General features: G+C 36.8%; 1 protein-coding gene across 1 annotated transcript in view; it reads left to right on the top strand.

Moving 5' to 3' along the window:
- SH3BGRL (SH3 domain binding glutamate rich protein like) overlaps positions 1 to 4,637 on the top strand; it is a 98,945-nt gene extending 94,308 nt beyond the window's left edge. Inside the window, exon 4 of the mRNA XM_008700613.2 lies at positions 2,993 to 4,637. Within this exon, the coding sequence (XP_008698835.2) occupies positions 2,993 to 3,025 (33 nt within the window). The 3' untranslated portion in view covers positions 3,026 to 4,637. The remainder of the gene's footprint in view (positions 1 to 2,992) is intronic.
- The last annotated feature ends 8,558 nt before the right edge of the window (positions 4,638 to 13,195 follow it).

Below are 13,195 nucleotides of genomic sequence, written 5' to 3'. Positions count from 1 at the left end.
AAAGACAATTATCATGTGGTTTCACTCATTTATGGGACATAAGAAATAGCAGGGAGATCAGTAGGAGAAGGAAGGGAAGAATGAGGGGGTGGTGAACAGAAGGGGAAATGAACCATGAGAGACTATGGACTCTGGGAAACAAACTGAGGTTTTCAGAGGGGAGGGGGGTAGGGGGATGGGCTAGCCCCATGATGGGTATTAAGGAGGGCACGTATTGCATGGAGCACTGGGTGTTATACACAAACAATGAATCATGGAACACTACATCAAAAAATAATGAGGTACTGTGTGGTGACTAATATAACATAATTAATTTTTTTAAAAAAATAAAATTAAATAAAACAGGGCATGGTGATATGTACTAACTACTCTCTTTTATTAATACAAAAGATCATTCCTTGGCACTAGCATTTCTTTATAGTGGAGGTGATGATTTTCAGATGTGAAAGAAAATAATGTATTTATACTAAAAAGTAATAATCTGGTGATGTTCATGCCGAGAGAAAAATCATTAGCCAGTATTCACTAGTATGTTGAGGGAGTAGAGAACGTTGATTAGAGAAATGTTCTCATTAGCTTTGGTTGAACCACCCTGCTTTAGGGAGGAGCAATGGAATTTGCCTCTGCTGTGAGATTTGAAGCATTCCTATTTCCACTAAGCCCATTCTATTTTGCTACATCTCCAAGAGAAATTTTATTTTAATATCACTTAGCTGTAGTGTTGGTCCTAGTTATTAGGCAAAAAGTGGAGAGGAGAAAAGGAGGAAAGAAGGATGGATGCCTGCAGCGGGCCAAGCACTGAGCTAGACACTTCACATACATCTCATTTTATCCTTATACCATCCTTATGAGCTAGGTGTCCTCAATGGCATTTTACAGAGGAAGAAACTGATGCTTAGATAATCTAAATAATTTGTCCAAGGTTACATAATAATTGAGTAGCAGAGCTGGAATTTGAACCCAGGATTATCTGACTCAAAACCAGTGCATTTATAGAATGATGTCTATATTAGGAATAGAGGAGGAGGATACCTTGTATGCCTGTTTCCAAATCTCTTTGACTCGTTAGATAATCCATGAACTATAAATATTGGCTACTTATATCTGTGTAGTAACAAATATTTTAGCACAATTTACATATTTGATGGATAAAATGTAATTAGAAATTAAATAATTTACTTTAAATATGTATTATAAAAATAAATCATAAAGAATTCTGAATTGCCTTTTTTGTTTTGGATGTCTGTGCTAATAATTTCTTCCATTAAAAGGGATAACTGAGAGCTAAAGGATTTATGACTAATTACAACAAAGATTGATAGGATGTGACTTTAGGGAATTAGGCTGTTTCCAAAATACTAGTTACTCAGAGGCATTAGATGTGCATAAGAAAAAGGACTTCACATTAGGACATAGTCATATTTTTATGTAACTACTTCCTCTACCTTATGTGCTAGGCCTTTGAGGGGTCTTAGTGTAAAATTCATTCTCTGAGGAAATTTTTGGAATCTTGTTTCATAAAATGAAACAAAATGTATAATGTGGGTCTAAGATATATTCATCTTGACAGCCAAACACTAAGTTTGAAGTTTTAAAAGAGCTTAGGGCCTTTTTTTTTTCTTTTTGTGAAGTGTTTTGGAAGGTGAGTCAGACAGTAGTATTTTACATCTGTTTTGTTAAAGATGTATTAAAGATGAATTTCAGTGTCCTCTCTGGTGTCCTTTCTTTCATTTTTACCTTTTTTGTTTTGTAAAAATCTAGCATCTTTTTTTTTTTTTTTTTTTTTTGCTTTTTACCCTTTTCCTGGGCATAGTATCAGACGCTCATTTTGGAGTATTCAACTGTTCCCACTCCTCCTGAGACGATCAAGCGCACGTGTTTAGAATGATATTGTCTAGTATACATGATTTCTACAATTTAACTCTGAAGTTTCTTTCACCAAAGTCACTCTTATGACCCATCTTTAGTTCCACAAATTTTCCTTGAAGTATATTTTGTGTCAACTACTATGGTAAGTGCCAGAGCATATCAATAGGTCAGAGCTCCTATGCTAGAGATACTCATTGTCCAGAGGAGAAAAAAAGAACAACTTGACCTCTTTTCCTGCCTACCATTGTAAAATTTAAAAGAAACAATATTTTAGCAAATAATACATTTTCCAAGTAATTTCAGCCTTAATTAAACAAAACAATTAACTGTAAACTTTAGGTGACAATGTTTCTGAACACTCAATTTTGGTGAAAAATCACACATAAAGGAAATCATCTACTTTTAAATAAAATATGAACTATATTTGTAAATCACTTGCTTTTATGGAATTACTTCAAACAATTAGTAATGATTAGGCAGTCTTCTATTATATCTGCTTCTAAACAGAAGTTTCTATTTTATAGGTTTTTTTAAAGATTTTATTTATTTATTTATTTGAGAGAGAGTGAGAGCTAGAGAGAGAGAGAGGGCATACACACAGGGGGGGGGGGAGAGAGAGAAGCAGACTCCCCACTGAGCAGGGAGTCCGATGTGTGGCTCCATCCCAGGACTGTGGGACCATGACCCAAGCCAAAGGCAGACCTTAACTGACTGAACCACCCAGGCACTCTACAGTTTTGTCTATTAAGAATTTTTAAGCAGTCTTCTCTGGAAGCCTTTTTTTTTTCTGCTTTTGAATATTCTTTTTTTAAAGATTCATTTATTTATGTTAAAGAGAGAGAACACATGAGTGGGGGGAGGGGCAGAGGAAGAGGGACAGAGAGAGAGAGAAGCAGACCCCTGCTGAACACAGAGCCAGCCACAGGACTCCCTAGATCCAAGGATGCAGAGACCATGACCTGAGAGGAAGCCAAGAGTCAGATGCTCAACAGACTGAGCCATCCAGGCACCCCTGCTTTTGAATATTCTTAATAACTTGAGCTAATATAGTTTATCCAAAATGTACATAGATGTCCACTTTGTGATATTTAAATATATCTGTTTTGTTTGTTTTTCATTTCAGGAAGCAGAAGCTCAGGCAAAGCAGCAAGCATGAACCTTAAGCACTCTGCCTTAAGCATCCTGAAAAAGGAGTCTTTATTGCTTTTAAAATTATCTTGGCTTCAAGAGAAATCAGCTTAATGTTGAGATAACAGATTAGTCAGTTTTTCACATGCAAACAATCAAAATGAATACATAATTAAAATATGAATATTATGATGCAGAGAATGGGAGGTACACATAAAATTTTTAGATGTCATAAAATAGTATTGTAATCTTCCAAGGCATTTTATGTACTTCAATTATTTTAGAAAGCAAATATCTGTCCCTTTTTTGGTATTATTATCACAGCTTGAGTATATCTGTAGTTCTATGTTGAAGAATTTAAAACACAGAGTGAAAGAAAGAATCTGTCTCTTGTTCCCAAATTGCCTCATTAATTTTAGTTAACAAAAATATACCCTTTTGATGTGATGTTATCATGATTAAAAAGTAGCTGCAGGTAATGTTTATGATATGTTAGACTTGTCATTTCTTATGGTACTTATAAAATTCCCATTATTTTGTAATTGAAACTTCTATGGAGTAAGCCACAGGTTTTCTAGGCTTCTAAATGTAGCCTCCCATTGTACATTTCAGTGATCAGAACAGATGACCTCCTGCAAAATAGATGCATTCAGTTGACAAGTTCCTTGCTTAACTGCACAGCTATGATGCAATCATGTTTCTNAGTTGCTTGCCCCAGTGAAACATGCATATATATGTTATGAATGTAGGATAGCATGTAAGTTGAAAAATGGCATCTTTTTGCAAAGAGCTCAGACTTTTAATTAACTACTATAAGATAGGTCAACACTTAGTGCCCAAGACTGGTTTTTGTAAGATCTTTGCTTAAAAAATTCTTTTTGGTTCCCCCTTTTAAAATAACTTGTGACCATGAATGCTATTACCTCTTAGATATTTGATATGTTTGTTTCAGCTAAGGCATATATTGTGTTAATTTGTTAATCTAAGCAGAAAAAATCTTTTCTATGCTTCTATTCCAGTAAGTAGCACAAGTATCAGATAAAAGGTCCATTTTTAAAATTTTAATTATGAAAACTTCTAAAAAAACAAGAAACATTATGGCCAAAATTACTTACCCAGAAGATATACATATTGTACTTTAATTCCACACAAAACTTAAAAAAAAAACTTCTAATTTAAATTACTTTATCATATCATTTGATATATGTAAGTCTGTACTCTTTGCCAAAATCAACGTATAATGAAGACATGGCTTTGTTTACTGAGATTCAAACTTGATGCAACACTTTAAGATAAATTCAGTCCTTTTAGAAACATAATGTATGTGTTCCTGTAGTTTCTAAATAGTATAATAGTAATTTTAGATGAGTAATACATATTTTAAAGGGTGTAAAAGGAGAAAAGAAAAAATAGCAGAAAGAAAATTATTTGAATGAAATTTCTAAATTTCCTTTTTAGGATTCTAAATTTTGCCACACACACTAGACTAGCACAAAGACCTATTTCATTGTTTTGTCTACAAAAATAGACCATGGAGAACTCTAGAGAAAACAGGATGCCTTGTAGTAGATTCTGGAAAATGCTAAAAAAATGTTTGGTCAATATCTTTTCCTGAGCTTTATTAAATACTGATGATGCTACTTGCAATATTCAATGTGGACATTTTTTATACTTACTCATTCAAAAATTATATTTCAGTTCATTTAAATTATGAGAAAAGTAATAGTACTAAATTGTAATGTTCTTAAATGATAATAACAAATAATAAGTAGCAAATCACTATTGCTTTTGTTGGCTCACTATCCTAACATTAATCATGGTGAATTATTTTGATATTATAAATGGGAGTGTAAGACATAATACTACCAATATGAAGAGTGAATCATTCCTCCAGCAGTTTAGAGTCTTATAAATACCTCCCTTATAATTATTGAAAACATTGCTATTCATGACACAGACATGCAACAAGAGAAAGAAATTAACATTTAATTCAATTGTTTAATACAATATTATAGTTTTATTACATGCTTAGAATAATGAGGTTGGATTATTGAAAACAACGTCAACCCACTTTTCATCCTTCAAGTTTCCCTGGTCTCCAACGAAACATTCTTTTTAAGATTTTATTTATTTATTTATTTATTTATTTATTTATTTATTTGAGAGGCAGAGAGAATGAGCACAAGCAGGGGGAGTGGCAGAAGGAGAAGGAGAAGCCGACTTCCTGCTGAGCAGGGAGCCAGATGCCAGGCTAGATCTCAGGACCCTGGGATCATGACCTGAGCTGAAGGCAGACAGTTAACCGACTGGGCCACCCAGGTGCCCTTCCATTGAAACTTTCTATAGTTTGTCTTTAATAATCTACTTTCCATTTCAACCCAAATTTTCACAAGATGGAATAAGACACTATAATATCTTTGGAATTAAACCTTCGTTGGTCTGTTCTTTCATATGAGAAATGAATCTCATAATATTGCTACTATGAAATTTTGAAAAATCAAAACGTATTTTCTGTTCTATATAAATAGATTATTTAAAAATATAAGGATCGGGGCACCTGGGTGGCACAGCGGTTAAGCGTCTGCCTTCGGCTCAGGGCGTGATCCTGGTCTTATGGGATCGAGCCCCACATCAGGCTCCTCCTCCATGAGCCTGCTTCTTCCTCTCCCACTCCCCCTGCTTGTGTTCCCTCTCTCGCTGGCTGTCTCTATCTCTTCAAAAAAATAAATAAAATCTTTTAAAAAAATAAAAATAAAAATATAAGGATCAACACACTATATACACAGATCTATGAATTATAGTGTTAAAAGGCATCTTTCACACTTATCTTGATGAGCACTGAGAAATATATGGAATTGTTGAATTGCTGCATTCTACACCTAAAACCAATACAACACTGTATGTTAACTATACTGGAATTTTTTTTACTATCAAATAAGTTAACAATGTCAAAAACAGAATCTGCCAGAAGTAAATGACATTTTTGGCCTCAGAGTTAAGATGGTGGAGGTGTAGGGGAACCCTAAGCTTGCTTCATTCCTCAAACACAGTTAGATAAATATCAAATTATTCTGAACACTCAAGAAATCTATCTGAGGACTGACAGAATAAACTGTATATCAAGAGGTAGAAAAATGGCCACATTGTGAAAGGTAGGACATGTGGAGAGTTCATTTTGGGGAGAAAATAATTGGGGGTGCTGCAGAGAGGAGGGAATCCTGATCACAGAGAGAGGAGTGAGAAAGAGAGAGAGAGAGTGAAAGTATACAGGGGATTGCTCAAGAAAAACTCTTCACCAAAATCATTGACTGGGAAAAGGAAAGGTGCTGACTCCTTACTGCAAGTTTATAAACCAGTAGAGCTCAAAGTCTGAAGTTTTAGAAGTCTACACCATTGCCAGGATTGTGCCTGGTGCGCTTAGCACTGCACCTGTGGGGAAGGAGGGCTGAGGCCCAGGAATGGGCAGTGAAGTCTGAGGATCCTCTGGGTCCCACAGGGAGGGATAGTTCCCCTTCTTGGAGTGCATTTGGGGGTGGTGGCATGGCCTCTCAGGACAAAAGAGCTGGCAGGAGCCCATGTATGGCCCTGCTCACTACCCTAGGAACAGAGACACCTGCTGATAGCAGCAAATCTTGGTACTGACATTTTTGCTGCAATGTACCATAAATTCTGAACCACTACATGGTCACGTGACTGCTTTTCTGGGACAGACCAGCACCAGACACAGTGAGACCCTCTCCTAGACGATCAGTGTGGGTCTGTGCCATGCAGGTCCCTAAAATTTAGAGTTTTGAAACCCAGCCATGGGCCTGAGATAAAACACAGGGGTACTGTGCTGCCTGGAAGAAAGTGAGCTTGGACACGGGGTGAAGGCAGGGATCTGGTGGAAGCTAGGGACACTAGAGGGGAGATTGTTTGCTCTTCTGTGAGGGCTTCATGAAGAGTGGCAGGACTGAATTCCCCACTATGAGACTGAGAGAACAAGACGTTGCATCCACCACCCATCAGTACTGACAAACTTCAGTGAGCAACACTGTGCCCCCAGTGGAGGCTAGGGCCGCTTACACAAACCATCCAACCTGTGCTCTGCAGGTGTATCTCCACTAGAGCAAGTCCACCTGAGAAATCAGCACAGCAGGACTCTTGCCCAGAAGACCAGCACAAACCCCTCGCACACACCAAATCTATGGGTGGTAGAGTGCTGCAGAGCTTCGGCTCCAGGGAAAATAGGATCAAACTTCTTTTTAAAAAGTTTTTAAAATATTTTATTTGTTTATTTATTTTTTTATTTATTTGACAGACAGAGAGAGAGAGCCCTTGTGCACGAGAAGGCAGAGCAGCAGGCAAAGGGAAAGGGAGAAGCAGGCTCCCCGCTGAGCAGAGAACCCAATGTGGGGCTTGAGCACAGGACCCAGAGATCATGACCTGAGCCAAAGGCAGATGATTAACCTACTGAACCACCCAGGGGCCCCAGGATCAAGCTTCTTTTAACAAGCAGACCAAAACACACCTAGGTAAAACTTGCCAGACAGTGGAAAAGTTCCAAACACTCCCTACTGCAGGCAAGGAGAAACTATGTAGAAGACTAACCTGAGGGCAGGAATAACCAAAATACAAAAGCAGAGTGCACACTCTGAAACACCTCATCAAGCAGCAGGCCCAGGAGAGTATAGGACCTCTTCTAAATACAGCCATTACTCTCAGAAGCAGGAATATAACAGGCTTTTCTAATAATCATACACACACACACACACACACACACACACACACACACACAGTGATTTGGACAAAATGACAAGATGGAGGAATTTATCCCTAAAAAAGAACAGGAAGAAGTAATGGCCAGGGACTTAGACAAAACAGATATAAACAAGATGCTGGAACCAGAATTTAAAACAATGATCATGAGGATACTAGCTGGGCTTGAGAAAAGCATAGAACACATTAATGAATCCCTTCCTGCAGAGATAAAAAAACTAAAAACTAGTCAGGCTGAAATTAAAAATGCTGTAACTGAGATGCAAAGCTGACTGGATGCAAACACAATGAGGATGGACAAAGTAGAGGAGCAAATCAGTGATATAGAAGATAAAATTATGTAAAATAATGAAGTTGAAAGGAAGAGGGAAAGAAAGGTAATGGACCATGAAGGTAGACTTAGGGAACTCAGCAACATATAAAAATGTAATAACATTCCTATCATAGGAGTCCCAGAAGAAGGGGGGAAGAGAAGAAGGTTTATTTGAGCAAATTATAGCTGAACACTTCCTGAATCTGGGAAAGGAAACAGATATCAAAACCTAAGTGGCACAGAGAATTCACATCACATTCAACAAAAGCCAGCCCACACCAAGACACATCCTAGTCAAATTCACAAAGCACATAGACAAGGAAAGTGTCCTGAAAGCAGCAAGAGAAAAAAATCCTTTAACCTACAAGGGAGGATAAATAAGGTAAACAGATCTGTCCACAGACATGTGGCAGGCCAGAAGACAGTGGCATCATATATGCAATGTGCTGAATGGGGAAAATATGCAATCAAAAATACTTTACCCAGCAAGGCTGTCATTCAGAATAGAGGAGAGATAGAGTTTCCCAGCCAAACAAAAACTAAAGGAATTTGTGACCACTAAACTAGTCCCACAAGAAATATTAAAGGGGATGCTTTGAGTGGGAAAGAAAGACCAAAAACAACAAAGACTTGAAAGTAACAGAGAACATCACCAGAAGCACCAATTTTACAGGTAACACAATGGCACTGAAATTCATACTTATCAATAATCACTCTGAATGTAAGTAGACTAAATGTTCCAATCAAAAGACATGCAGTAACAGAATGGATAAAAAAACAAAAACAAACAAACAAAACCAAGACCCATCTATATGTTGCCTACAAGAAACTCATTTCAGACATAAAGACATCTGCAGCTTGAAAGTGAGGGGATGGAGAACCATCTATCATGCTAAAGGACATCAATAGAAAGATGGAGTAGCCATACTTATATTAGACAGCCTAGATTTTAATACAAAATCTGTAACAAAAGGTGAAGAAAGGCACTATATCAAATTAAGGGGTCTAGCCATCAAGAAGATCTAACAATTGTAAATAGTTATGCTCCCAACTTGGGATCACACAAATATATATAAATCAATAAATAATAAACATAAAGAAACTCATTTCCAATAATGCAATAGTAGGGGACTTTAACACCCCACTCACAGCAAAGGACAGATCATCTAAGCAGAAAATCAACAAGGAAACAATGGATTTGAATGACAAACTAGACCAGACGAACTAACAGATATATTCAAAACATCTCATTCTAAAGTAGCAGAAAACAAATTCTTTTCAAGTGCACATGGATCATTCCCCAGAATGGATCACATACTGGACCACAAATCAGCCCTCAACAAGTACAAAAAGATCAAAATCATACCATGCATATTTTCAGACCACAGTGCTATGAAAGTTGAAGTCAACCATAAGAAAAACTTTGGAAAGACCATAAATACATGGAAGTCAAAGGGCATTCTGCTAAAGAATGAATGGGTTAACCATGATATTAAAGAAGATATTTTTTAAGAAATCATGGCAGCAAATGAAAATGAAAACACCATGGTCTAAAACCTTTGAGATGCACAAAAGGAGATCCTAAGAGAGAGCTATATAGCAATACAGGCCTACCTCAAGAAGCTAGAAAAACCTCAAATACATAAACTAACCTTACACCAAAAGGAACTATAAAAGGAACAGCAAATAAAGCCTAAGGCCAGCAGAAGGGAAATGATAAAGATTAGAGCAAAAATAAATGATATAGGAAAAAAAAAAACAACACAGTGGAACAGATCAACAAATCTAAGAGCTCGTTCTTTAAAAGAATTAATAAAATTGATAAATCCTTAGCCAGACTTATCAAAAAGAAAAGAGAAAGACAAAGGACCCAAATAAATGAAATCACAAAGGAAAGCGGACAGATCAAAACCAACACCACAGAAATAAAAACAATTATAAGAGAATATTATTTTTAAAATGCCAACAAATTGGGAAATATGGAACAAATGCATAAATACCTGGAAACATACAAACTACCAAAAGTGAAACAGGAAGAAGTAGAAAATTTGAACAGACCCATAAACAGCAATGAAATTGAAACAGTAATAAAAAATCTCTCAAAAAACAGAAGTCCAGAGCCAGATATCTGGCACCCCAAGAGAATTCTTCCAGACAATTAAAAAAGAGTCAATACCTATTCTTCTCAAACTGTTCCAAAATATAGATATGGAAGGAAAATTCCAAACTTCTTCTAAGAGGTCAGCATGACCTTGATTCCAAAACCAGACAAAGACCCCACTGTAAAGGAGAATTACAGGCCAATATTCCTGAAGAACGTGGATACAAAAAATCTTAATAAAATATTAGTGAATTGAATTCAAATTACATTAAAATAATTATATTCCACAATCAAGTGGGATTTATTCCTGGGCTGGAGGAGTGGTTCAATATTCACAAATCAATCAATGTGATACATCACATTAATAAAAGGGTAAGAACCATATGATCCTCTTAATAGTAGCAGAAAAAGCATTTGACAACACACAGTATCCATTCTTGATAAAAACCCTTAAGAAAGTAGAGATACATGGAACATACCTCAGCATCATATAGACCATATACAAAAGCCCCACAGCTAATATCATCCTCAATGGGAAAAACGGATTTTTTCATGTACAGTCAGGAACAAGACAGGATGTCTATTACTCTTTAAGATAGTACTAGAACTCTTAGCCTCAGCAATCAGGCAACAAAATGAAATAAAAGGCATCCAAATCAGTGAGGAAGAAGTCAAATGTTCACACACTGCAGACAACATGATACTCAGTGTAGAAAACCTAAAGTCTCCACCAAAAAAATTGTGAAACTAATGCATGAATTCAGCAAAGTTGCAGGATAGAAAATCAATGTTCAGAAATTTGTTGCCTTTCTATACACCAATAACAAAAAGAAATCAAGGAATATCCCATATACTGTTGCATCAAAAACTATAAGATACTTAGGAATAAATCCATCCAAAGAGGTAAAAAAAATCTGTACTCTGAAAATTATAGAACACTTATGAAAGAAATTGAAGAGGACACAAAGAAATGGAAAAACATTCCACGTTCAGAGATTGGAAAAACAAACATTGTTAAAATGTCTATGCTACCCAAAGCAATCTACACATTCAATGCAATCCCTACCTAAATACCAACAGCATTTTTCACAGAGCTAAAACAAACAATCCTAATATTTGTATGGGACCACAAAAGACCCCAGAAAGTCAAATCAATCCTGGAAAAGAAAAGCAAACCTGGAGGCATCATGATTCTGGACTTCAAGCTATATTATAATGCTGTAGTCATCAAGACAGTATGGTATTGGCACAAAAACAGACACACGGATCAATGGAACAGTGTAGAAAACCCAGAAATAAACTCACAACTATACAAGTAATCTTTGACAAAGCAGGAATGAACATCCAGTGGAAAAAAGAAAGTGTCTTCAACACATATTGTTGGGAAAATGACAGCAATATGAAGAAGAGTGAAACTGGACCACATTCTTATGCCATACACAAAAATAAATTTGAAATGGATGAACTGAGGGCTTCAGAGGGGAGGGGAGTGGGGAAATGGGATAGGCTGGTGATGGGTAGTAAGGAGGGCATGTATTGCATGGTGCACTGGGTGTTATACGCAAGTAATGAATCATGGAACTTTACATCAAAAACCAGGGGTGTACTGTATGGTGACTAACATAATATAATAAAAAATATTATTATAATTTAAAAAATGAAATGGATGAAAGACCTAAATGTGAGTTACAAACCCATAAAAATCCTAGAGGAGAACACAGGCAGAAACCTCTTTGACCTCGGCCGCAGCAACTTCTTACTACACACAATGCCAGAGGTGAGGGAAATGAAAATTAACAATTGGGACTTCATCAAGATAAAAAATCTTCTGCACAATGAAGGAAACAATCAACAAAACTAAAAGGCAGCCTACAGAATGGGAAAAGATAGTTGTAAATGACATTATTTGATAAAGGATTGTTATCTAAAATCTATAAAGAATTTATCAAAATCAACCCCAAAAAACAATCTAGTTAAAAAATGGGTAGAAGACATGAATAGACATTTTTCCAACTAAGACATACAGATGGCTGGCAGACATGAAGAGTTGCTCGACATCACTCATCATCAGGGAAATAAAAACCAAAACCACAATAAGTTAACACCTCACACCTGTGAGAATGGCCAAAATTAACAACACAGGAAACAAAAGATTTTGGCAAGGATGCAGAGAACAGGGAGCCCTCTTACACTGTTGGTGGGAGTGCAAACTGGTACAGCCACTCTATAAAGTATGGAGGTTCCTCTAAAAATTACAGAAAGAACTACCCTATGACCCAGCAATTGCACTATTAGGTTTTCTTTTTTTTTTAATGATTTTTTATTATATTATGTTAGTCACCATACAACACATCCAGGGTTTCCACTGTAAAGTTTGATGATTCATCAGTTGCGTACAACACCCAGTGCACCATGCAATACATGCCCTCCTTACCTCCCATCACCGGTCTATCAAATTCCCCCAACCCCTCCCCTCTGAGGCCCTCAGTTTGTTTCTCATAGTCCATAGTCTCTCATGTTTCATTCCCCCTTCTGATTACCCCCCCTTTCTTAATCCCTTTCTTCCCCTACCAATCATCCTATTTCTTATGTTCCATAGATGAGAGAAATCACATGATATTTGACTTTCTCTGCTTGACTTATTTCACTTAGCATTATCTCCTCCAGTGCCGTCCATGTTGCAGCAAATGTTGAGAATTCGTTCTTTCTGATGGCTGAGTAATATTCCATTGTATATATGGACCACAACTTCTTAATCCATTCATCTGTTGAAGGGCATCTCGGCTCCTTCCACGATTTAGCTATTGTGGACAATGCTGCTATGAACATTGGGGTGCATATGGCCCTTCTCTTCACTCCGTCTGTATCTTTGGGGTAAACAGCCAGTAGTGCAATGGCTGGGTCATAGGGTAGCTCAATTTTTAACTTTTTAAGGGACCTCCATACTGTTTTCCAGAGTGGCTGTACCAACTTGCATTCCCACCAACAATGTAGGAGGGATCCCCTTGCTCCACATCCTCTCCAAC

Source organism: Ursus maritimus (genome assembly GCF_017311325.1).
Source record: "Ursus maritimus isolate PB19 chromosome X unlocalized genomic scaffold, ASM1731132v1 scaffold_X1, whole genome shotgun sequence".
NCBI classification, from domain to species: Eukaryota; Metazoa; Chordata; class Mammalia; order Carnivora; family Ursidae; genus Ursus; species Ursus maritimus.
Note: the sequence above shows the minus strand (reverse complement) of the source record. Positions and strands in the feature narration are given on the sequence as shown.